We start from the raw sequence: 26597 nt of genomic DNA, 5'->3' as shown, positions 1-26597 counted from the left end.
TCTTGTCCGTCCTTCAGTCCTGCCAGGAGTGGTGGGTGTAATACACGTGGCAATCTGGGCAAGCTGACTGAGGGACTCTTGAGATGAGCCAGATTTGCCCGTAAGCCTCTTCTTTTCAGCCTGTGTCCCATCTTGTCCTTTGGGTCTTTTATCCTCTAAATACTACCCAATTTCTACAAAGAGTACATGTTTCTTGCACAGATTAGGCGTGGTTGGCTGACTTCAACAGGGAGGAGAAGGGTCCTGCCAGGGCTCCATCATTTGTAGACAGACTTGGAGCCAATTCCCTGTTAACAGCCACATACTTCTGTGTCTCTCTCTTCCTAAGTGGCATTCAGGTTCTCATCCCTATTCTTTGTCTTCCAAGGGGATGTTGAAATGTTTCTTCTGTTCATGTCTCTTCTTATGTTCTTGTTGAGTAATAAATCTTGTACTCTTTTACTGCCATTTTAGTGGAAATTTGCTCAGGAAGAGCCATAGATACATGTGACCAATCTGTCAGGTTGAACTAGAAGTCTGGCTGAATTCTTTTATGCCGTAATAGATAGAAAAATCTCACTTATTCACTCCTATATGCAATAAATTTTGCATATGCTAACACAAACCTAAAAGATAAGGAATTAATTAGCATCACATTTTATGAATTCTGCAAAACAGAACTGTGTGAATCTAGGAAATCAAAAGTAGCAACTTCTCCTCCAGCTCACACTTTTGGAATGTCAGTACTTTTGCCATTTACCTGAACTGTGTTTCATATTGAGATGACATACCTTTAAATAAAAACATTTTCAAATTAAAAACTAGAATTCTATTTTCATCTGTACATGCCACGTGACTTTCTTGGCACATGTGACTTATGGTTTTGGTGATTTATTTTTAGAGGAGAACACTGAAGAATGGAACAACCACAGCTTGTTACTTTGCAACCATTTACACCGACTCATCTCTGCTCCTTGCGGAAATTACAGGTGAGGAGGTGAAAGCCTGATTTAGGGGCCCATCCAACAAAGGCAGCCAGACCGTCTCTGGCAGCGAGTTATGCTTGTGGGCAGTCTCAGCTTTTAACTGCTGGAATTTGAGCATTGCCTCTCTTGCAAGTAATTAGGTGTCTGTGTATTACTGTGGCCCCTGAATGTTTTTTATTATTTAAGTAATTTGATTAGTTACTTATGATTTTTGGTTCCAGAATGATGTGCATTAATTTAGGGCTTTTTGGAGTGGGTTTATTAATTCTAGTGATGGCAACACTGTGTTACAGTCAACAGACATATCTTGGCTGTTGGTTACGCTCAGGGCGCCGTGCAAATTTCTGGGAACAAAATGAAACAGCATCGTCTCTGCCCTTGAGCTGCCAGATAGGATTAATTGATTCATAACTACACACATTGATGAGCAACTTTAGGAACAGCTGCAGTGCTCTTACTAAGATGCCTGGCACCATGCAAGGCACTCCACATGGATCATGTCAGCTAAGTTGCAAACAGCCTTCGGAGGCAGTTATTACATCCTCGTGTTTCAAATGGATGAACTGATGCTCGGAGAGGTTACGAAACATGCCCAAGTCACACAGCTAGTTAGCAGAGCTGGGGCTTGATTTAGGTTGATGATTCTGAAACTTGTGTCCAACGCAGTGCCTAGCATATAGCAGGTGCTCAGTAAATGCAGTTGGCTGATATGCTGACTAAGGTCGTTGATGCCAAAGGCCTGGAGGATGATGCTGAAAATAACTATTGCTGTTTTGGGAGGAGACACAGAGGAACCCCAAACTGGAACATCTAGGAAGACTTCCTGGAAGGGAAGAGATTTTAAAACTTGGCTTTGAAGGAAAGATAAAATGGAGAAAGAGGAAAATGTCCTCCAGACAGGGGAAGTGAGATGAACGACGGCATGGAGACAGGAGTGTCTGTAGTGGACACTGGAAGCAGGGAACAGAGTGGCTGAAGTGGGAGGCAGGATTCATTGCACAGGGGTGGGGTGGGAGAGTAAGTAGGCTGGGTGGGTAGAATGTGCAGACTGTAGAAAGATTTGAATATACATCAAAAACTCAGATGGTTTTGAGCCAAATGAAGTATGTGATGAAGGTGGTATTTTAAGAAGAAGTAATCTAATGGCTAGTTATTAAAATGAATTACAGGGAAAGAGAGGCAGAAAGACTTCTGTAAGAGTCTTAGAAGTGGAGACATTGTAAAAAGAATTAACAATGCCCAAAGTACACTGAACTTCTAACTGAAACAGAATTCCTCGAGAACCTCTAAAGACACCTAGGTTCTTTAGTGTTGAGAGCTGCTAGTAGGACTAAATATAATTTTTGTTACAGATAATAATATTGGCACAGCTACAGTTAAGAATAGTGGCAATGTCTTTTCTAAGCATATGTCAGATACTTTATGCACACTGTAGGGTGTGTTCCTTCTAACCCTGCACGTAGCACAGCACACTGGACACATAGATATTTAGACCTTAAATAAATAATATCCACCATCCTGGAAGTAATCAGAGGAAGAAGGAGTCAAGTCCAACCAAGTCTGTCAAACTCCAGTGCCCTTTCTCTTATCCCTAGACCATGCTGCTTTTTCTGTAAAATGGAAGAAAAGTCTAGAGAGGGACTCAATCCATGGGACAGTGGTAGGGTGGGAAACGGGAGGGAAATTGAGAATCATGGACAAAAGAGAAGGAATAAAGAAGAAAAAGGTGGAGACGTGTCAAGGTTGAATACAGTGTTTCACCAGGGCCTGAGGCCGTCCCCTCTTCATGTGATAATATGGGAACAAGGGTAGTTATGACTTGAGTAAAAATATAGACAACCTGTGTAAGCAAAGGGAAAAGCTGAATAATAAGTACAAAACACCCAATCATTACCTGACCAGCCTGGAAGTGGGGGTCGGGGAGGCGGTGGTTGAAGCGATAGATGCTACTTACAGATCTTAGTGGGGTTTTGTTGTTGTTGTTATTCTCAATGAATCATCTTTAACATTCTCACCTATGTTTTCATAATGATTTTAAGTTTTTAGAAGTCTCACAAGAGGTACTGTATGGGAAAGACACATGACTTTAGATTCTCTTTGTGTGCCTCAGATAAATTTGGGCAGCGGGCATTTGTGGGCAAAGTCAGCATGGACAAGAATGACAGTTTCCCAGAATATAAGGAAACCACCGAGGAATCAATCACGGAAACAGAGAGGTATGTTTGTCTTCATTTGTGTGGAAGGCATCCCCTCAGCGGCACTGATGGAGCTGGAGACAGGGAGGAAACCTCTGAACCAGGCGGAATGTGCACACATGTTGCAGTGTGGGTTTGCCCACCTTTATGAAATTCAGCGGGTCCTGTAAAAAAGTTGCATGCCAATACTATTTTTGTGTACTAAATTATAGTTTAAAGCTTCTGGGAACTTGTTATAGGAGTCCTAGGGTAAGCCCCTATGTAAACGGAGGGATTCTCTTTTGAAGTAAATGATTTACCCTCTCCTTTGTTATAGATCTAGTCTTCTCCTGTATATTGGACTTGCTTTAAGTGTGTGTGTGGCCTACTCATTAAATTAAAGTTGACCCTCGAACAACACGGATTTGAACTTTTTATCTTATGCTGGGATATTCTACTGATCCTATGGGTACTTTTTCTACATTTTTTAATGGCTTTTCCATAGTGCCTTAAGGATTGGACAAGGAATTGTGTTGTGTGACACTCAACACCCAAGAGCTACGCATACAAGAAATTTCTTTAGATTTAAATCTTCTCCAAGTCCAAACATATCCCGATGCAAATTTTAGAAGTCCTGCTTTTCTTTATTCTCCAGGCTTCCTTCACCTGAGTGTGTCCTCTGAATGGGAGGCCGAGGGGATGCCACCCAATCCCAGGGAAAAAGAAGCAACACCTTCCCCTTAGCATTGGTCATCAGCTAAACTTTTCTATGAATTTGTGGTCATAGTAAACCTTAATTCATATTTTATACTGAAACAAAGGCACACTGAAGGCAGGAAGCTCTAACTAGCAAACATTCCCAGCCAGGGCAGCATTAGCCATTTCGTAGGCCATGCAGATACCACCACCTCTGCAGCTGTAATTGGTAAGATTGCCACCCCCATCACCACGCGTTTTGCACAACCAGCTCTGACCTTTTTCTTCTGCCTTACTCCAAATCCAGGTGGAGTAGGACACTGCCTTGGTAATAAAGGATGATACTGTGTGAGCAAGTAGCTTCCACTTCAGGGAAATCAGGAACAGAGAGCCCCATGGCTTCTAAATGCTGCCAGGTACACAGGACTCCAGGACTTTAATATCCCCGGAGCATCCCATGTCGCAATATTCTCCCAAGCCGAGCTCAGGCTGGTAGAATGTCCTGAGTGCTGTGGGAACCCTTGTGAACAGCCCAGCTGATGTTAGATGACAAAATTGTGCTTCCCTGTGATTTTGCACTCCATCTCTGCAAGTGAGAAAGCAGAGTAATTACTACTTGTTAATCATTAATTAGTGGCGGTGAAACATGTGCAGTGTTGGAAATGTTTGTATGGGATACAGGACATGGAAAGATCATGTTTTCATGCTTAAAAAAATTTTTTTTGAAAATGCCTAAATTTTTAACTTCCCGTTTGTTGTGTTCTTTCAGATTTGTGTCAGAAATGCTCCAAAAGAACGTAAGTAAACTTATTTGCAGTTTGTTTTTGGATTGCCTTTGTCTAGCTATAAGATTTGTTATGAAGTTGCTTGGCAGAGAGTAATCTGTGTATGTTTAGTTTATCCTGTGGACGCAGAAGTATTTTCCTAGAACTTCACATCATTTTCACAGTGGACCTGTCAACTCAGCTCAGTGAGATTGGGCACTTTTTGCTTTCTTGGTGGTTTTCTCTCTTTCCTCCGGGATGTTCTAATTCCATAGGACTGGTCTCTGCGGAGGTAGGGGACGGCTGCACGGCTGTGGACAGATTGAGGGCAACTGGAAATTGAGGCATGGTGTTTGTTGGCTATGTTAATGTTGGTTTTGGCCTGCTGTAGCCCCTGATGTGGTCTGATACACAGGTGGTGTCCAGCCCTGATGCCCCGGCCACAGGCTACCTTGGTCCACATATATATGTGTGGCATGTCACATGCCTGCAGGCCCTCAGCCAGGCACCTCCCTTTGCAGGCCTTGCGGCTGTTGAGCCTATGGAGGCAGAGCTGTTTCCTGCCCCATCCCCAGCAGGCTGGTTCATGGTTCCACAGTGCAGACTCTTCGATTGGCAAGCCAGATCCTTCCCTTACCATTGTTTGAAGTCTGATTGGAAACCACAGGGAACCTCAGAATGTCTTCCAGTCTAATCTTGGAGACTTAGGTGGAGCTTGGTGGATCCTTATTCTCACCATCCCTGTATGAGGTCTTCTTTCCTGCTCGGACCCTCACCTCAGGTGACATCAGAGCCAGTTCTGCAACTGAACAGCCCTAAGGGTGCCGTGGCCAGCACACCTCCCCAGGATGCAGAAAGGGGAATAGGCCACCTCCTCACCTGTGGTCTCCACCGCCCCCTCTCCTTTAAAAGTTCTCCTTCTGCCTCTCTGTTCTCTTCCTAAAAGCCACCAGAGTAGGTCTCAACTGAGCCTTCCTGTGGATGTGGAGTAGGGGGTGGCTATCATTTGGGACAAGATCTTCTTCCATTGGACTCGGTGCTACAGAATATACTCTCCTGTGTCCTTAACCATGAGTTGTTTCCATGAGACCCGGTACTTCCACCCAGTCTTAGAAAGGAGGACTGTTCCCAAATATCAAGACATAAAATCACCTTGATGTACGATATGCTACACATTCATGATACCCATAGTTTCCTTATCAACTGTTTTTGATTATTTCCAGTATCCTAGGGTGAAGCCTATAGTGACACCACGTTTTGCCCTGTCCTGCTCTGAGAGGTTGATGAGCGAACTTGGAAAAATCGCAAAGACCCACGATTTGCACATTCAGGTGGGTATTTTTCTCCTGTTCATGCCTCTGTCGAGAGCTCATCTTTCCCCATTCTCTTTTTCTGTTTGTATTTTGCAGTCTGTGATATTTGAATGTTTGATTCAATCCCACACAGTTGAAGGGGAGAAAAAAGTTTTCCACAGCCTTCCTAGGGTACTTGTCTGGGTCTGAAAACTAAATTAACAAAGATAGATTCACAGGAGAAAAGCAGGCAAACATATTTAATGCAAGTTTTACATGATGGAGCCTTCACAGGAAATGAAAACCCAGAGAAACAGTAGACCTGAGTAGTTTGCTAGGCTATGATGAAGAGTGTGTGGTCAGGCAGGAATGTGATAGGTTAAGGGGTAGGAGGTATGTGCTGGAAACTTAGCAAGGCCTGTTTGTTCAGATTCTTCTTGGCTCCCCTTGTCTTCAGAGATAAAGATGCTCCTGTCCTCTGGGTGTGAGGCATCTCTCACCTGTGGCTGTTACAACCTGTTTCAGGGAAGGAAGGGTGGGGGTGGGGACCACCAGAGTAACCTTCCTGCCTCTACCAGTCTCAAACCCCTTCAGCTTAATAAGGCATTTTTCAACATGCCGAGACGCCATATTTGGGGGTATATGCCCTGAACCCCATCCACACACAACAAAAGCAAGTACATTCTTGCTGGAGATGTGTGTCTGTACGAGTGTGTATGTGTATTTATGCAAATTTATCAAAATGACACAAAGCAGCTGGTTGTCCTTGCCTCTCACCCAATGCCTATGCATTTCTTCAGTGGTCTGGGCTTTCCTCAAGTTCATCACACAGGGGGAACACTGTTTTTGGAACATTGCTGTTTTTTTCTTAAAATTTATTTGGCTATGCATATTCTACCTCGTGGAGAGAGGGAAATGGCATTGCTATTCTTGGGAGTGGTAACTTGCTCATGAGTTTTTTCCCATAATATCTGTTCACCGCCAGACGTGTAGGTGTGTTACACTTAAGTGCTGTGACTCAAAAACACATGATGCGCTCTCAGGTTCCGCGGTGCCCGGAGAAAGACTGGTGCGGGAGCTGAGACTCGCTCGCTCTGCTAGCATGTGGATTTTTATGGGCTCTTTCTGGATGACTGCAGGGTTGTCTAGCTTAGTTATTTTTGAATTGTTTTCTCCAGAACTCATTCCGGATGCCAAAAAATGGGACAGAGTAGAGACAGGGTTCCAGAGTTCCAACCCTGCTTCATCCTGAGAGGCGACTTGTTTATGCCTTTTACATAGTGGATCTCTATGAATTTTTAGCAGAATAACATCCAAAGCTAAAAGAATTTGGAAAATTGCTCATCTACCCCAACTCATTTATTTGAGAGATGAGGAAATGGACACCCAAAGAAAAGAACTGACTCACGCTAAAACACATAACTAGGGTCAGAACTTTGGCTAAAATTCAGCTCTCTTTATTCAAATTCCACTGAACTCTTTTCCTAAATGGCCAACATCAGAAGAGGTAGGTGGGCAAAAAGCTAGGCTCTTAATTCTCTCCAAAGAATACTTTTTATTTTTGTGTGTTCTTGCTATAGTTTGGAATTTGAAAACACTTTGTTGGAAGAATATTATACGGGTTAGAACATTACATGTTTGTATAATTACATATTCATAGTTTCTTCATCATATGATTATTTAAAATAAAACACACATACGGTCTTCATTGTGTTTCTATGTGGTGCCTCACATAGGCAAGTAGAAACCATCCATCCTATTTGGGGGTAGGAAGTATAACTTCTAATGGCATTTTATATTAAAAAATTGAAAATATTATTTCTTTTCTTACAGAGCCATATAAGTGAAAATCCTGATGAAGTTAAAGCTGTGGAAAACTTATACCCCAGTTATAAAAACTATACAGATGTGTATGATAAAAACAATCTTCTGACAAGTAAGGTAAGTTGCACATCACGACATAACCTGTGTCAGATAGGGCATGTGTATCTAAGTTTTAAAGTCCCAGCAGTGCTCCTCAGACTTCCAGGACACGTGTGTGTTTCCCAGACTGGAGGGAAGCTCAGAGCATGTGTGTGTTTGTGTGTGTGTGCATAGTTTAAAACGGGCAGAGCTTTCACCCCAGTAAATGAATGTAAAGGCTTCCCTGAGGGTGGGAACATCATTTGGTCCAAGGACGTTCGTCAGTGTTTATTAAAATGTAAATGTACAGTCCTTTGAGTTAGCAGATCATGTCTAAGGACCCATTCTGTAGGGACTGTGCATGGGGATGTTTATTACATACGAAAGTTAAAAATGGCTCTCATTGGGGATTGTTTAGATTATAGGGCATACATGATTAGAATTTTATCCAACATTCACAAAGAATGAGGCAGACAGGCTCACCAGGTTATTTGAGGTATGTGCATGCAGGTGTGGGTACAAGCTTACCTAGAAAAACGTGTCTCACAGATGCGTGTTAGATGTTAAAGGTGATTCTTCCTGAGGAAGAAAGCAGAAGGACCTTTTCCTTTTTATTTTTAAACACTCTGAGATTGCTTATATGAGCATGTATTGTTTTTATAATCAAACATTTTAAAGTAATTAAAATTAATATGAGTGAGGAGAGAGACCTTATTAGAACAATATGACCCTTGGCCTTGGTCTTCAATGAAATGTACAAACTGCAGGGAGACTTTAATTATGGCGGCCAATAAATTCTCAGGGACTTTGTGAGTGGAAATGTGAATATGACTAATTTGAAAGGTTAATATTCATCATAAATCTTATAAATGCTACACCTTAATCTTCATTCTCCATTACATATATTTGCATATGATTACTAAATTAACCTTCTATTTGCATGAAAATTTGATTTGCACGGAGATTAGGAAAATTGTATTTTAATAATAATTCTGTGGCCATTGAGCCATGCCTCCCAAAGGAGAATGCTATTCAGGTAGAAGTTCTGTACTGAGGGAAGAAGAATTCTGAAAGAGGGAAGTCTTATTCAGGAAAACCTGCAAATATTACCGAGACTAAAAATTAAGAGAAGTCTCTTACGTGTGCAGTGCCTGCCTTCTGGGATCAGTGTTGGTTTCTGAATTTATGCTTATAAGGTATTCCATTTCCTAATTTTTATGCAAATGTAAATATAGGTGATGAAATATCTAAGGTGTGTTTGGTTATGTGTCGTGACCATGGGCGCCTGTATCTAACTAGGGCAGAAATAAAGAACAGCTCTTCCCAGGCTCAATCCTGCAGCTTCCATGTACTGAGAAAAGACAGCTTACTTCTAGCAAGTTCGATTAAAATTGGAATAAGTACAGTCCCCCCAGATGCCCACTAGATTTAGAAAAGAAATTGACTTGGTTGTTTTCTAAAGTAGAGATGAAGGAGTCATAATATCTTCAGACTGGAGGGATGTCCTATGCTGCAGATGACCTGGATCAACCCTTCTTATTTTATAAATTTAAAAAGTAAAAAAGATAAAATCTATAAATTGGTGGACACTTCTTGAATCCAATGTGTTCACAGGCTTTTTCTGAGATGTGACTTGTACTGAGTGATTTTATACAGACAGGTGATGATGTTCTGGTGACCGTGCTAGCAGACGTCTCCGTGTACGTGCTGACAGACACAGGCGTCACAGCTTCTCTCTGTACCTAGAGCATGTTGTTGCGAGTGAGGACTAACATAAGCATTTGTAAGCGGTAAACTCCACCTAGGACACTGCTCTCTCCAGACAGTGATGGCACACGGCTGCTACCTTTCCGCAGAAGAATTGGATGTATTCAAGGAAAGAGGAGCATCGATCTCATCTTGTCCCAATTCTAACATATCGTAAGTAGGCAATTATTGATTGATAGATTATGAATGTTTGGGTTGCGAGATAGCAGCCTTTGTTTTCTCTGTCAGTCCTCTAGTACCTCTCTTCTATAGTTATGTTTGATTGGGACAGGGACTAGACAGACACCTACCTTTGCTGCAGTGGGGAGAAAGGGTACATAACAGGACTTTCTTTTTTTTGCAGAGTATGCATTTGAAGAGCACCACATCTCTTAAAATTTCCAAGTTTACACAAAACAGGACATTGGAATAACACCAGAAAGAGTTCAAAACCAATAACATTCAGAACTTTCAGCCGAAGACTGAAAGGGCACATATGCCAGCCAGCTGTTCGGGGAGAGGGTGCTGACTTCCCATTACTCTGTGCTGCGCAGGCTGCTAGAAACAGACTAGTAGAAATGATGCAGTGCTGCCGGGAGCCGACATGCTACATACAGTATATGTCGCCTGCTGGATCTGGCAGGATGCCAGTTCAGATAAAAGGGACCTTGCCCTATTATAGTTCACCAGAATGCAAAAGCTTTATGTATAACTTTACGTTTTGGAAGGTTATATATCCACAAGTGGATCTGATGAAAGTTATGGCCTTTATCTTTAGGAAAAAACCCAGAGATAGAAACATGCTGGAGCTAATTTCAAGGAATTCATAGACCCCATGATGCTGTTCCATGGGTGCTAGGTCAAGAATCCATGCTCTGGAGTCAGAAGCAGAGAGGAGCTCTCATTTCTGGTGTTAGTCATCCCAGAACAGAGCTGCTTCCTCTTACAGGCAGGGTAGGGTGGAGCATTCATATATTCATTCAACATATTGATTTAGCTTCCGCTAGATTTTAGTTTTTCAAGGATTACTTTGTGTTTTCTTATTTTGAGTTCTTGCAGAAACAGACCACGAAACAAGGGTTCACATACAAGTAGTTTATTGGGGAGGTGAGCCCAGGAAGCACCTTTAGTGGGGTAAGACAGAGAAGGACAAGAAGTCAGTAAAGAGTGCATCATTAACCAACTTACCAGGATGGGCTCCTGGAGTTTAGCCCTTCTGGAAAACTCAGGGGGTCAGTGTACAAAGCAGACCTCCAAGTCATCCTGCGCAAGGGGTGTGGGACCTGGGGTAGTTATACCCACACATTCATCAGTTATTATTGGGCAACTGCTGGGTGGGGCAAAGAGGCATTGATTCCTTCGGGCTCCTGACCTCCCCCAAACCAGGGAAGAGCAGGTTCTAGCAGCAGAAGTGAGCCCTTGGCAGAGAGTTGGAGATGCTGGCAGTTAGAAGTCCAGTGACTTTGTGAATGAAAAAGTTATATATCAGTGGCAGTGTGGCAAGGGCACAGGAGGCACAGTGATTTATTTCTGGAGTGTTTGGAGAGGTCCAGAGGCTTCCAGTTTTCTGACGGAGAGTGGTAACACATGGCAGGAACCCTGCCTCTGTTCAGCTTAGTGACCATAATTATGGTCTAGTGGCCAGGTAGGGGAAGGGATGTTACCCAACATCTAAATTAAAACAAGATCCAAATTAAGGTTTGAAGTTAAATTTCTTTATAGATACATTTTTGTTTAATAAGTCACTGCTATTCTTTCTTCAACAACTTTGAGAGATTTACTGCATGTATATTGGGGCTTTGAAAATTACGATTATGTGCATATTTGAGCAGACCACTTTGACCTTTGCATCTTTTCAAACTTCTAAGGGTCACTTTGGTTTTCCTTTATTTCCTTAGAGAGGCAGCATATCTATTAAGGTCAAGGTCACAAGGTCCAGAATTCAACTCAGGAACCATCTCTCCTAGCTGCTGCTGTCCTCAGCAGCCGCATGTGAACTGTCAGGCCCGGAATCACCAGCCTGCCCCCTGTTCCCCAGTTATACCCCCCTTATTTTATCTTGAAAGTTGCTGCTCATTCAGGGTAACAAATTACTCCAGATGCACAGGAAAGGCAATGCTTTATAATTTCTACTTCCTAACCGAGGAGGATGGGTTGGTTAAGAAAATATTAAAGACTGGTAAGACTTTTAGACTAATTGAAAGATTTAATTTCTTCATTTATCTTTCCTCACAAATGATCCCCTGCTTTCTGTTTTTGCTCTTGCCTCTTTGTACTGTCCTAAGATGAAGCTCAGTGCAAGAGTTCCAATTCCTTTATGATCTACTTTTACTGCAGAACGCGGATGGTCTGATTTGACGAACGTGTGTGGGTGTGTCCACATTAGAGAGGATGTGATGGAGAACACCGTTTTCAGTGACCTCACCATCACCGTTGCTAGCGTCCCTCTGTTGGAGCCACATAGGTCTCCTTGTTCTGACAGTCTCCTCTCTTTACAGGATCCGCAGCGGCCTTCTCAACGTGGTGGAAGTGCTGAAACGTGACGTGAAAATAGGGCTGGGTACAGGTTAGTAGTCCCCCGTTTGGAGCCACAGCAAAGTGGTTGATGAAGTGCATAACTTCCTAATGAGACTAATTTTCACATTAGAGTTCCATGCTTAAAAATTAGTTTTATTTTCTAATATTAATATCTTGAGCTAATAAAATAGCGAGGAAGACATTTTGATGGCACTAACCTTCTGAAAGCTATTATCTGTATTTACTATAAAGGGTACGTTCTTCTCAGGTGTTTCAGAGATTCTTTATAAAGAGTCCTTGATTTTTTTTCTCCTTTGTTTTGGCCTTCTGGCTAAGCTTTAATAGTGTGGATTTGTATGGTGTTAGTTTTCCATAAGGGTGCCACCCCACATACTGTCTCAAAAGAAAATGGTTTGACCTTGCTGTACATAGTAAGCACAAACTCAATCCATGCCAGCACTGAGAACTCTGAGCTACGTTAAGTGCTTGCTTTGCTAAGTTTAAGCAGTGTTCAATAAGGTGAGATTCCTTTCCCATGGGCAATCTGATGCTTGCTAGGCTGAAGGACATTCTCAGTGGCTGATAAAGTAATGGTGTCTTTTTTCCCATAGTACATTTTAATGATTTTTCCTGAGTGTGTGCAGTGCCACTCGCTTTTAAAATGTGTGTTAGACCCAAATGTCTAGGCATATCCACTGTGAACCTGCTTTTATTACTGTGTATGAAGGAACTAAATGTTTTTTAAAATGGGTGTGGATGCAAGGACTTACTTTCCATTCCTCCTGCATTTGTCCCCCTGAGCTTTAAGAGCATCGGGTACTTGTGTGTTGGCAGTGATGGTCGTCATCATGTACAGAGTAACTCAAGTCTCAGTTCACTTTATACTAAGCAACTCCTTGGTAAGATGCGCAGTAATTCAAAGAGGTGTATTAATATTTTAAAATAGGTATGCTAATTTAGAAGTTTCCCCCAGTTTTGCACGAACCAAAGAAATTGAGATTTTCTTAAAGTTCTAATTTAATATTTGAATTATTGAGATTGTGTAATACCTGGCTACAGCCACAGGTGCTAAGGCAGGAAACCAGCCATTTTACCTTAACAGAAAAGCTTTAATGGATAAGGAAAGAATGGCCAAGAGTTTTTATTACATACTCAATTAATGAAAAGTTTAGCAGACGTGCAAAATAAGGTAGGTATTGCTTTCAAATTTTCTGGGAGTTTCTTATGTCTATAATTTAAATTCATCACATGACTTTTAGTTCTTGATTTTGGGTTGTAGAGCAATGGCCTTAAACATTTAGGTAAAGCTTTAATTGTCATTTATTAAATGTAAGATATTGAACAAATTAATTTTCTAAGACTTCATTTTCTAATTTTTATAACACTTACAATTGTAACATATCTATCTTACAAGCTTGTTTTGAGGCCTAAATGAAAAAAGTTCTTGTGAAGTGGTTGGCACATGTTTGACATGTTGTACTGGTCAACAAAGGTTGGCTTCAAAGGCAAAGAGCAATGTTGGTGTAGTGACCAGATGTTTGATTAAATATGATATATTTGCTTATTAAGTTGGAGAATGCATTTTACATTATTTCTGCTGTGGTAGCTACTCTGTGCTCCACTATTTCCTAAACAGGACCTTTCTGTATGAACTTACCCTTCACTTGTAGACTATAGAAGACTGTTTAACCTGATATTATGGACAGAAAACAGTTTCAAGAGCAGTTCATTTATCATATCTATAACAAAGGTAGGCATATCTGGACTCGCTCAAGTATTAGAGAAAACCCGCGTGAAGCTTTACAGCCCACACTGCAAAACAAGAGAAAGCAATATCAAGAAGAATAAAAGGATGGACATATTTCTGAAAAAAATTTACTTCAAGATCCAGAAGAAAATGTCAGAAAATTACCACCATCCTTAGAGTACAAGAAGACAATGGCACTATAAAAAGACCACAAGTCGTGATGGAAAAGAACATTTTTTAAATGAAAGAAGAAAAAACAAAAGAATAAGAAGCATGTAGACTCTCATACACAACTGGAGGGGGAGGGGTAAATGTTCAACCTCTTTAGAGAACTCTTTGGCAGTTTCTTATGAAGTTAAATATTAATCTACATATGACCCAGTAATTCCATTTCGGGATTTACCCGAGAGACATGAACACTATGTTTGCAAAAAGGGTTGCACAAGAATGTTTATGCAAGCTGTACTCATGACAGCCCCTCCTTCCCACCTCTCTACTCCTCTTCAAAGCAAAACTTCTTCAGAGAGTGGAGCCCCTCACTGCTACCATTTTCTCGGCACTCTTCCATTCCTCCACTCGCTTCAGGTTGGCCTCTTGCCCCAGGCTCCATGGTAACGATCCTTGTCCTTTCTCCCTTGGGCCACTACCCCTGTGATCTGTTGCTGCCAACTCCAATGGACGTCACTCTGTACTTATTATGCTGGACTTCTGAGACACAGTTGACTACTCTCTCCTTTGTCCAAACATCCTTATATGGGATTCAGTGAAACCACACTGCTCTCGTTTCCCTTCTTCCTCTCTCTCCAGCCCTTCTTTACTTTCTCTGAAGGTCCTTTCTTCTCTCATTGGCCACTCAAGGCTCAGTCCTAGGCTCTCTCCTCTTTTGAATTTACACTTTCTTCTTAAGAGAATTCATTCACAACCATGGCTTCACATGATCAATGTATGCAGATGACTCTGATTTTTATATGTAACTCAGATTTCTCTTTGAATTCCAAACTTGTATTTTCAGTTTCTTAGTTTCTCCTTCCTCTTTGACCCCTCTTCATAGATCCTTCGCAGTTTATTATATCCCCAAACACATTTAAACCTGGTTCTTTTAAATGGCTTTCCTTCTCAGAGAATTCAGTTTCTCAAAGTGGAAACTTAGGCCTTATCTTTGAGACCTTCTTCTCTCTCACCTCTCCCCCATGTCTAAGCCAGTGTAATGTCCAGCCTCATGACTCCTTCATAGCTCCTGAATCTAGACTCTTTTTCCCTATCAGCCACCGCTCCCTAATGCAAGCTGTCATTGTTTCTGGCCCGAACTCTTGCACTAGCTTCCTAGTCCATCTCACATTCCTCCTGGGCCCTTCTAATCCAGTCTCCTCTTCTGAAAGGAATTGCAATGGAAATCTGACCACTTCACCCCCTCCTGCTTACCACCCTTCAGTGGGATTTTGAATAGGCAAACCTCATTCCAGGGCAACAAAAGCTCTGCATGGTTTGACACCCATCTACCTCTCAGCCTCATATCCTACCACTCTCACCTCCCTACCTGGGCTGTCTTTGAATTTCCTCCATGAATCACGCTCCCTTCCAGCAAAATACCCTTGTGCATCCTGTCCCTCTGCCTGTCATGCCCTTTATACCTCTCTTTACATGGCTGAGTTGTTCTCCTCATTTCCGTCTTAGTTTAAATGTCATTGCCTTGAAGAGGTCCTCTCTGGCCATCCCGCTGAATGGGCCTTCCACCTCCATCTTCTCTAACACTGACTGAACACACTGCCTGGTTAACATTTGTTAGTTTATATGTCTCTTTTCTTTCTTCTCTACTGTCTGGTTAGCTCATAGGGAGCCCATAAGATCTTTTTATGAATGCTTAAATAAATCAAGCACAAGACTGTCAATAAATGAATGAATGCATACGAAGTGAGCACATACATATAAAATCATTTTCTCCTATGTTTTCATTGCCCTCTGGCTCAAATTTCTACTCTTGTGTGGTTTGCTTAGAGTCCTCTTGTAAATAGTGTGTCTTTATGCTGATTTGGGTAAGCAAATGATGGTGCTGCTCTTTATCATGATGCTAGAGGCGTGGGTTTGAGGACAGGTTTTTGTGAGAAAATGCATCGTTTTTCTCCACCATTTCCCCCTGCAGTTTCTACACGTTAGTCCTCATTCCCCAGCATTTATGTTACTTAATTGGATTTTTCAGCAACTGTTAAAATAGGTGATGTTATTTCTATTTTCTGAGAAAATGGAGATTCACAGGTAGTAAGTAATTGACCAAAGGTCAACAAAGCAAAAAGTTCCAGATCTACAGTCTAAAACCAGGTTGGTAAAATGTGATGTTCATTATCCCTCTTTTCACCCCAGCACACTGCCTCTTGTTGGATGATCAAGTAGGGATTCTGCCCCCACTAACGTGTTGCAGAGGGAGGAGAAATCACCAAGCTCACCATACAGGGCACCGATCAGGAGGTTACTGTCACAGTGGAAATCCCTGGGAGAAAACCTTGACTATATGCCATGGTTTATATAGTCCAGGGTTTATTCTTGGATCCGCACAGTATTGTTCCTTTGATAACAAAACAACCAGAAGAGGATAGGATGGTTAAATCATCCTATGAGGCAGCAACATAATAAGACAGCTCTGAAAATTTTCTCAGTAAATTGCAAAGCATTGTTTTTTCATCTAGCTGTATTCTTTCTATATGGATAGTTTGCTGAGATATTGGGGAAAACATGACTTTCCATAGCATTTTATATAATGTGTTTTTATAACTGCAAGTGTTTAAATCTCCTGTGTTCATACAGTCCTAATGGCCTTCCTTCTGTTTTTCTGTTTCCTCTCAGTCTTTAGCTATATGTTTTGAAATATATTTCAGTCTTTATATGTTTCCATAGCATACAGTGCTAGCATTTTCATTTAACTTTTTTTTGTTCTAGCAATAAAGAAAAAACAATAGACAATGTATTTAATGTGCATTATTCACAAGCCTTATTTGTTTTCTTAGTCTGATGCTATGGTAAAATGAAGGTTTAGTAGATGGCTACTAAAATGGACTAATAACTTAAGTAGATGTAATGAAACTTGGCAAGAAAGTGGATGATCCTCAAGCAATACTGTTCTGGTTAAAAAAAATCATAGAAGTTTATCTAAGGACATGGAAGACAGTGAACATAAAATTGAACGTAAATCTAGGATTGTTACTTAATAAGCTATTAGTTTTGCAATATATGTAGGCACTAAGAATTATATATATCTAGTTTGAAATGACAGAAAGGACCCTTGAAATAGAAAGTATATTTTTTACCTATACTTTTCTCCTAATAGAACATGCTAACTAACTTGGCTTATTTATACAAACCCATATAATAACTTCTACATTTGTTCTTCTTCTTCTAGATTTGTCAAAGGTAGTATTTCAATTTAAATATGAGGGGCTTTATTTTTTAAATCATGAAAAATCTCATTCCTCATCTAATGATGGCAACAAACATATAAAGCTGCCTACACCAGCATTGCTCACTTATATACTAATTTTCCAGAATACATCAATTCATTCTAAAAGCTCTGTGTCTAAAAATATCATAAAGAAGTGCTTTTTTAATTTCCAAAGCACTCATCTGAATTAGAATAAAGGTAGGACAAGGCATTAGAGCATAGAATTGTGAGCTTACTTTAAATCTCATGTTATTGAAATTATCTTTATAACTAGGCAGGCATATTTGACCAACTTCTGTGAGAATTTAGGGAATATTCAGAAATAAGAATTTTTTCTCTTAATTTCATTAACCATCGGTCATTGCACTGGATTGAATTGTGCAACCTCCCCTCACCCCCCCCCCAAAAAAAAAGCTGTCTGCCTAGAACATGTAAAAATGACCTTGTTTGGAATAAAGGTCTTTGCCGATGTAATAATGGGGATGGAATCATTCTGAATTAACGTGATCCCTAAACCAGTGATGAATGTCTTATAAGAGACAGAAAAGGAGAGTCACATCAAGACACAGGGGGAGAAGGCCATTTGAAGATGGAGGCTGGAAGTGGAGTTACATTACCACAAGGCAAGGAATGCCAGGAGCCACCACCAACTGGAAGAAGCGAGGAATGATTCTTCCCTAGAGCCTTTATAGGGACCGTGGACCTGTGAACACTTTGATTTAAGACCTCTGTCCTCCCAAGCTGTGAGAGAATGAAGTTCTACTTCTTTATGACACGAAATTTGTGGTAATTTGTTGCAGCAGCCCTAGGAAACTAATGCAGGTGTACATTTGATATTAATTGCATGTTTTGAATTCCTTTACATGTTAGTTTATGTCTGTTCTATATTTATAGATATTTTATTTGAAGTATATTAAAGACTGAATATCTGTCACTAAAAACAAACAAAAACTCAACCTATTAAGAGATACAAATTGGTAGCTACAAAATAATCATGGGGATGTAAAGCACAGCATAGGGAATGTAGTCAGTAACCTTCCTGTTGCAATAATTGTGCACGGTGCCAGGTGGCTATGTGGAATGTTGGAGGGATCGCTTTGGAAAATATATGATTGTCTAACCACCCTGCTGTACACCCGAAACAATGCAAAATAACACTGAATATAAGCTGTGATTGAAAAATAAGATAAAAAACCAACCATATATACTTAATATTCCATTTATTTCACAAGGTTACTGTTTTGGCTTTATTTTATCTACCATAGATGTGGCTGGTGGTTATTCTTCTTCCATGCTTAATGCAATCAGAACAGCAATGATGACCTCCAATGTCCTTTTAATTAATAAGATAAATGCAGAAGGCCTCAGTCCTGAAGAAGTATTCAGACTAGCTACTCTTGGAGGCAGCCAAGGTAATGACTATTTCTTTCTCTAACAATAGACAACCATGCCAATCTGTGAGCTTGGATGCACTATGAGGAACATGATAGTGACATCAGCAGGGATCCAATATTCATGACTGTTGCATCTCACGTAGCATACCCAAGACTTAGCAAGTCAAGTACGTGTTCGAGCATGTAGTGGAGGAATAGTTCTTTCAGCAAGCTCTCTGTCTTTGGAAGAAGAGATGTTTAATACATAGTTGCCATATTATTTTAATGGATATTTGCATTGGCCACATGTGTACAAGTTCTTTAATATAATCAGTTTTTCCATTGAGTCAGGTAACACTCTCTATTGGCCCGAATGAAGATAATGATAATAATACTAACGTAAAAATAACAGCCAACAGTCCTACTGGTGTGGTTCAGTAGATTCAGTGATGGCCTGTGAACCGTAAAGTCTCTGGTTCAATTCCCTGTCAGGGCACATGCCTGGTTTGTGGGCTGGGTCCCCAGTTGGGGGTGGGCAAGAGGCAATCAATGTTTTTCTCACAAATTGATGTTTCTCTCCCTCACTTTCTCCTTCCCTTTTCCTCTCTCTGAAAATAAATAAATAAATAAAATCTTTTAAAAAATAGCCAATAGTTCTTATCCTATTCTGTGCTATGATGGATGCCATAAAGAACATTTCCTTCTTCTTCTTTTTTTAATTTTAGAGAGAGAGAGGAAGGGGGAGAAAGACAGACAGACATACAGACATGGATTTTTTGTTCCACTTTTTTATGCATTCATTAGTTGCTTCTTTTATGTGCTTGACTAGAGATCAAACCCACAACCTTGGCATATTGGAATGATGCTCTAACCAACTGAGCTATCTGGCCAGGGCATAAAGAACCTTTCAAGAAAAATAAGTAGAGGTCATGTTGTTTGCATTTCCGAGACATAGGATTTCCAATTCGTAGGATGTGTGAAGTTCCATGTTTTACATCACCGTTCTTTTAACAAGTGTGATGCTCCCCAACCCACCACCACTGTGTTTGTGCATCTGAGTTCAAGCAGATGGCTAACCATCTTATTCTCATGGTGTAAAGGAATTGTATTTAAATAGTGTTGCTTAAAAAAAAAAATCCTAAGCTCTCTGTGACTTACTTCATGAGGATTCTGTGTCTGGTCAAGCCGGCAGGATGGGGTGCTTACCAAATCATCTCTACTTTGGGTAGCTTTCAAATCTATTTGCTGGGCTGCTGGGCTTACTGTTAATGGCATTTCTTCTCCTTAACTCATGTCTCTACAGGAGTCTGAGTGAAATGAGATAAATGGATCCCTATTTCAAGTGTGGTCCCTGCCCAGCTTGCCGTGCCCTGTATTTTCAAGATGTGCATAAATGACCTTCACAAGCCAACTTTTGCTCCAAAGGCAGCAAAACGGTGTTTTCTGAAATGGACTGGAGTTGCTTACCGGCCCAGCTAGGCCTTACTGCAATAATTTGAATTTAAATCAGTTTACGAATTCACCAAAAGCAATTATGTCTTTTTTGGTTAGTGCACACCTGAACTCTCCAGGTTCTAACAAATAGTTCAGTTAGTTTATGTATTATTGAACTCTGGCTAATGAACCTGGTTAATCCAAATAAATAATGCTGCACTCCAGCTGGCCCCCCTTTGTGCATGCCTCCAATTGGTACATCATTTTGTACCTTACTCAAATTACAGGCTTTACTGAGATCAAGATTCAATAACTTCATTGACAGGAAAGCCAACTACACCCATCTTTTGAAACTAAATCATATCAATGAAAGAAATGTTCTTCTTTGGCATCTAATACTCATGGAACATAAATTTTAGCTATGAGATGGATCAAATCAATAGACATTATTGACCTATGTTTTATTTTAGAAAACCTTCCTTCTTTGGCAACCAGAAAAACTTCTTTGAGGTTGCAAAGAAATTGGTCTGCTTTTGAAGGCATCAGAACTCCTGAGTTATTAGCATCCACTTACTTTCCAGAAGTGAATTTTTTTCTATTCCAAAGATTTAAACTAAGGAACTTGTGATGGATATGCCTGTGTTGACAACTGTGCAAAAAGATAATTATTTTTTATTTATTTGAGGTTCCTTTCATGGCCATGAAAATAGATCTTCTCAGCTATTTCATAGAACAAGAAGGACAAGGAAAAGAGTTGGAGTATTGGTGGGGGGACTAGGAGGGAAAAAAGCAGAAGGTATTTTATCAGTTGTGTTTCTTGGAGGGATAAATGAAAGTCATAGACCAGTTGGACTGTGTAGTGCACTGAGCTGAAAAGTAGAGACACCATCAGAATTGTGGTCATGGTGATGAAGGGAACTGTTTTTATTATCAGATTTTGCTTTCCCTCTGCTTACTCTGTTTTCTGTAAGGCAAAGACTTGTGACCTATCAGAATAGAAGGCTTCACTATTAAGATACTAATTTTTTTCTAGTGACACGTTGGCAGACTCTGTTCTTGCAAACTGGGGCATTGGCATGGTTTGATGACTCGAAATAATGACTGTTTATTAATTTATTGCACCCTGCAGCCCTGGGGCTGGATAAAGACATTGGGAACTTTGAAGTGGGCAAGGAGTTTGATGCCCTCTTGATCAACCCCAAAGCCTCGGACTCTCCCATCGATCTGTTTTGTGGGGATTTAGTTGGTGATCTTTCTGAGGTAAGTAAAAAGAAAAAATGGTTAATCAAAAAGCACCTATTTCATGAAGAAATTGCAATAGTTTCCTTGTAAAACACAAAATAGAAACATTTTAAAAGAATTCAGGAGAATCTTAAAAGGGAAGCTAGATTTTAAAAAGTTATAATACCATATGATCTCATTTATATGTGGAATCTAATGAACAAAATGAACAAAATCTAATGAACAAAATAAAACCAGAGGCATGTATATACATGGAACAGACTGACAGATCTTGGAAGTGGGGGCAGGGGGGGAGAACAGAATGAAAGAAGGGGAAGGGATTAGCCAAAGAATATATATGCATAACCCACGGACACAGACAACAGTGTGGTGATGGCCGGAGGGAAGGGGAGTTGGGGGCTGGGTGGAGGTGGGCAAAGGAGGGGAAAATGAGGACATCTGTAATACTACCGATAATGAAAATTAAAAAAAGGTATAATTGTATGACAGTAATGTTAGCAATAATTGTACTAACAGAATATTTATATTTTGAATATATTTGAATGAATTGGCTATAAGAAGCCATAATATAGCTAGCCCTTATTGAATACACTTGCCAGGTGGCATGACATTAAGCATTTTCATACATAATTTTTCTTGAATAATCAGAACAACTCTTATGAGAAGCAGGTACTATTGATATAGCCATGTCATTTGTGGGGGAGTGAGGCTTCAGGGAGGTTAAGTGGTTTGCCTAAAGGACTCACGACTCGTAATTAGTAGTTAGTAATTAGACAGAGTTGGGATTCCAGCCCAGGACTTTATGACTTCCGGAGTCTGGACTCTTCACCACATGCTGCACTGATTTTCTCAATTATCAGAGAATGGACTTTATTACTTTGTTCTTATTGTAAAATGTTTCCCTGTGTATACAATAATCAGGTTCTTCTTACTTTAACAATACTTTGTTATAAGATGTTGAGTTATTCTAAAAAATTAATTTCCACTTATAAATAGATCAACTTATGAAAGTAAATATGTAAATATAATGTATTTAGGTTTTTTAGAAGAAAGATGCTGGATATTTGAGGTTGGTTATTTGTTGTTTTCATGTTATTTATATTTTTACTTCTTTATTACAGTGGATTTCTGGGAATAGGGCTTAGTCCTATTCGGCCAGTCATTTTTCTTATACACCTTTAAAAAGATTTGCTTTATTTTATTAAATTGATTAATTTAATTTATGTAACACTTTTCTTCTAAAGATTTCAAGATTATATGCCACGAACTTTTAGGCAATAGATAAACATTTGTTAATAGCCATTATTTTTTTTAAGTAAAAGACCATTTCTTTTTCATTAATCAAAGTAGATTTTACCTTTTAGTAATAAATTTCTATTTCTGTGTTTTGCCAATGCATTATTGGCTGTGAATTTACTTTTCTAAATGCATAAAATAATAATAATTATTATTACTTTTATTTTCTATTTTAGACTATTATCCAGAAGTTTCTCTATCTAGGTAGGTCGAAATATGTCTCTATGCTAAATAAAGTCTTCCTTTGTCTCTTTTTTGGGTATGACTCACTGCATTTATCATACCCCATGTTAAACTGTGTGTGTGATCATTTGCTTTGATTTAAAAAAAATTCTTCAGCATGGAGCCCATTTGTGGCTCATTTAAAGACAGAATTTGTAATTTGCATGCTCTTCTAGATCATCAGGCCTCTACTTCCTCTGCTTATTCTCCACGCCCAGGCCACCCTCCCATGTTGTATTCATGAGAAGGACTTGGTGGAGTCTTGTGGCAGGAGACTCTTCACATACTCACGTTCTATTGTACTCACTGAGGGGGAGAAATAAAGTGTAGAAGATGTTACTCTGCCTCCCACTCGGCTGAGTGAGCTCTGAGTCTTGAGTGAACTTGAATAGAAGAGACACAGGTTGTATTTCTCATGGAGCTCAGTTCTCACAGGTCCTTCACCATGCTGAGTGTGATTCTGGGGTATAAAGATAAGTATTTCCTTTAATTTGGGGCTGGAAAGGCAAACTACCCACTTCAGCTGAAAGGACAGCGATGGGGGTCAATTCTACTTTATGTGATTTCTGACTTTGGTGCAGAGTTCGTATCCCAATCCCCAAATTAGATACAGCATCTCCTATTGGTCGTTTCCCTGTCCATATTTTAAACAACCAGAGAGAAAAAAAGGCAGCTTTTTATATATTCTATCTTAGAAGTGTGTTTTGCTTTTAAATCTCTCCTAGGGGCAATTAAACTACTTATTGACACAAAAGCATTTTATAAATGATTCCCTGATTTCTCTTTCAGGAGATGACCGAAATATTGAAGAGGTTTATGTGGGCGGAAAGCTAGTGGTTCCCTTCTCAAGCTCGGTCTAAGACCCTCGGCATCTCCGAGTTTTCCTGGATAACATGTTTCTGCGCCTCCCTTGTGCCCAGGCGGAGTTAGGAAGTCCAAAATTAGTACCTTGTTCTTGAGATGATCATCTCTTTCTGTGTCTACTTAAAGTGCTCACTTGACAAATCGAAGGAAGTTGCACTAATGTTCAATTCTCTGGTTGGGAGGATTCAAAATTTCTCCTTTTTGAGGTGTTCAGATTTACTTAGAGTTTAAACATAAGAATGTTATTACTACTGCTATTCTTATGAGATTTAAGTAAAATCTATTTCATACTTGGAAATGTAGAAAGGAAAGATATTCCTAGTGGGTTAGATATTTTGAGCTAATAATTGTGAAAATTAGATATGGGAAACGAACCAGTGAGTATATTTTTGCAAGGGAGAAAAAGTTAGACTACGGACAAACATTGGAAAAAATCACTTTAGATTGTTTGCAAATTATATACTGAGCTTACTAATTTAAAAGGAGAAGTTGTTGAGTTTTAAAATGTGTTTCCGAGATTGACTTTGTGTTCTGGAAATTTGTACTTAATGGAATTCGTATTTCAGAGATTTGTTACTGTTGTGCTTTGCCTTCTTTGGGGTCAATTGTCAGAGATTGAATGCCACATGCTTTCTTAATTTAGTTCTGTGCTTCAGAGTGTTTGACAGAAGTTGGGCATTAAAGATTTAAAGTCTCTTAGGAATATTATTCATAGAGCTACACGGCATAAATAGTTGTCTGTCTGTGTACTTTAAATCACCTTAACGTATAACTAGGTGATGCTATTGTTACTTCCGTTTTATTAGAAGAGAAGCAAAGTCCATACCCCACTGCTGTGTAGACAGAAGTCTTCGTAAACTGGAGCAAGTGCTGGGCGTTCAGACGCTGTCAGTACTGGAGGAGGGGTCTCGTTACCATGACTTATTCTCCCCAAGATCTAAGCCGTAGTTACTGGCAATTTCATATCGGGATCAATCTGTTAAAACTTTCAAATGAAGGACAGATCCTATTAAAAGAAATATTAAAATCTTTAAACCCTGCATATGGAAAACACTCTATTTTTCAATTTTATCCTATTGTCTTTGTAATTCCTAATGATTTTAGGGCATTGGAATTTTAGTGTAATGAAAACCATATAGACATCTCACTTCCTGCTTATATTAATAGGATTTAATCTGTACTAGACATCTAGAAACATTAAGCAAAGCAAAGAGTGTTTTTATGCTTCCTAACTAGTGCTCTTTCCCATAACCTAGAATGAAAAACCAATTGTGACTATGATAGATCCTTAAGAAATAGGGATGTGAATGTTATTTAAATACTATATTTTTCTCATTTGATTCCAAATAATATAAACTAAGAAGGAAAAGAAGATTTTGTTAATATTTCATAACACTCATACTGAGGACTTAGGTTTGACCTGTTATCGTCGTCATATAGTCAAAAATTTTGTGTTTTGTCGCTAACTCCACATATACGAAACGAAGAAGAAAATGCTCCTTCTTGTACAATAATTTTTTTTTCTTACCTAATCATGCTAATTCAGCGATAATTTACTCAGTTTTTTTTTTTCCTGCTGGAAACACTTTTAGATTTGGTCATATTTAACTACACCTATTGATAGAACAAATTTTTGGTCTTTTTTTTTAATAACAGTGTTTTAGGATATTAAGTAACTCAGTAAATCCAGCTTCTAGTCTCAGTAGCTGTATTTCCAGAATTCCTAGTTCCTGAGCCAAGTCAGAGATGGCCCACCAAATCTCTCCCCATTTCTCCACAGTGCCAGAGTGTGTTTTCTGCTCTCTCTCTCCATCCGTGCAAAGAGAATTTGGTTTCCTGGTGTCTAACCCACATCATGAGTGGGCTTAGGAATTTGCAGGAGTTGTTCAAGATCCACTGATAGGCAGCAGTTGTCTCCAGCCGTTACAAGATCAATAATTTTACCTTCCTGAAGGGTGCACATTTTAAGGCTGAACATCAGTTTTCATTTAGATTTGGAATTCATGTGCAGCAAATATAAATAAGTGCAGTGTCAGAAACAGGAAAATGTCCACATAAACAACCGCTCTGTCAAACGTTAAATTTAGCCCTGGTAATATGTTAAAACTTAAATATCTTTTCTAACAAAAATAGAGTGTGTTGAAGTATTTACATGTGCTTTGATCTTCCTGAATCACTCAGAACTAATGCGCTTTATTCTCCAAGTGTCGTGTTCCCGAAGTGTCGTGTTGCATGGGCTTTTTCCTGCACTTTGGGCCTTAGCTGTACACGGCCCCGATGTTCCGCACTCTGAGATGCTACCTTTGCCTAATGGGGGTTGACTTCCTGAATTGGGGAGAGGCAGTATTCCAAGCTGATTTACTTGTCGTTTGTGTTTGAATATTTTGCTCTCTGACAGGTAAGGAAGAATGAAAACTTCTAATCTGATCCCTGACTTCACCTTACACTATTTCGCCTTGGGTTTCATGGTATCTTCAACAGGCCAAAATTTATTCAGTCATACTTTTAAAAAATATTTTTGCAGCCAGAACACAAAAGCAGGCTAATCAGTTAAGATTAATTAAATTTTCCAAAACAGTGGAACGTGGGATGGGGGCATGAGAGGATGTCCTAGTTATGGTAAACTGAGACCCAGGAGACTGCTCTCCTATTTATTCTCCCAGCTTCTCTGATTGCATTGTCAAAGATGTGAGAAGCTAAGAGAACGCCTTTGAACAAGCTCCCTTCATGCCAGGAGGAGGCCTTTCTAATTGAATATGGTGAGCATCAGAACCCATTGACTTTCTTTTTTACTTTTGTGCGAATTCTGTGTGGTTAAGAAAGGAAAGCGGTGGGAAATGCTCCTGTTAGGCTTACCTGATTTTCAGGTGTGCCCTTGAATATCCCTATTGGCAGCTACAGCTGAGATGTCAGGGAGGAAACAATGGGTGTGA

The 26597-nt window shown here is 39.8% G+C and overlaps 1 protein-coding gene across 1 annotated transcript in view; it reads left to right on the top strand.

Annotated features, from left to right (window-relative positions):
- Nucleotides 1–26148, top strand: part of GDA (guanine deaminase) — a 74298-nt gene extending 48150 nt beyond the window's left edge. Inside the window, exons 4-14 of the mRNA XM_024555475.4 lie at nucleotides 881–968; nucleotides 3076–3181; nucleotides 4605–4632; nucleotides 5823–5930; nucleotides 7725–7832; nucleotides 9616–9713; nucleotides 12038–12105; nucleotides 18499–18645; nucleotides 21170–21300; nucleotides 22755–22782; nucleotides 23590–26148. Of these exons, the coding sequence (XP_024411243.2) occupies nucleotides 881–968; nucleotides 3076–3181; nucleotides 4605–4632; nucleotides 5823–5930; nucleotides 7725–7832; nucleotides 9616–9713; nucleotides 12038–12105; nucleotides 18499–18645; nucleotides 21170–21300; nucleotides 22755–22782; nucleotides 23590–23660 (981 nt within the window). The 3' untranslated portion in view covers nucleotides 23661–26148. The remainder of the gene's footprint in view (nucleotides 1–880; nucleotides 969–3075; nucleotides 3182–4604; nucleotides 4633–5822; nucleotides 5931–7724; nucleotides 7833–9615; nucleotides 9714–12037; nucleotides 12106–18498; nucleotides 18646–21169; nucleotides 21301–22754; nucleotides 22783–23589) is intronic.
- Nucleotides 26149–26597: the final 449 nt, after the last annotated feature.

The sequence above is a fragment of the Desmodus rotundus genome, chromosome 1 (assembly GCF_022682495.2).
Source record: "Desmodus rotundus isolate HL8 chromosome 1, HLdesRot8A.1, whole genome shotgun sequence".
NCBI classification, from domain to species: Eukaryota; Metazoa; Chordata; class Mammalia; order Chiroptera; family Phyllostomidae; genus Desmodus; species Desmodus rotundus.
Note: the sequence above shows the minus strand (reverse complement) of the source record. Positions and strands in the feature narration are given on the sequence as shown.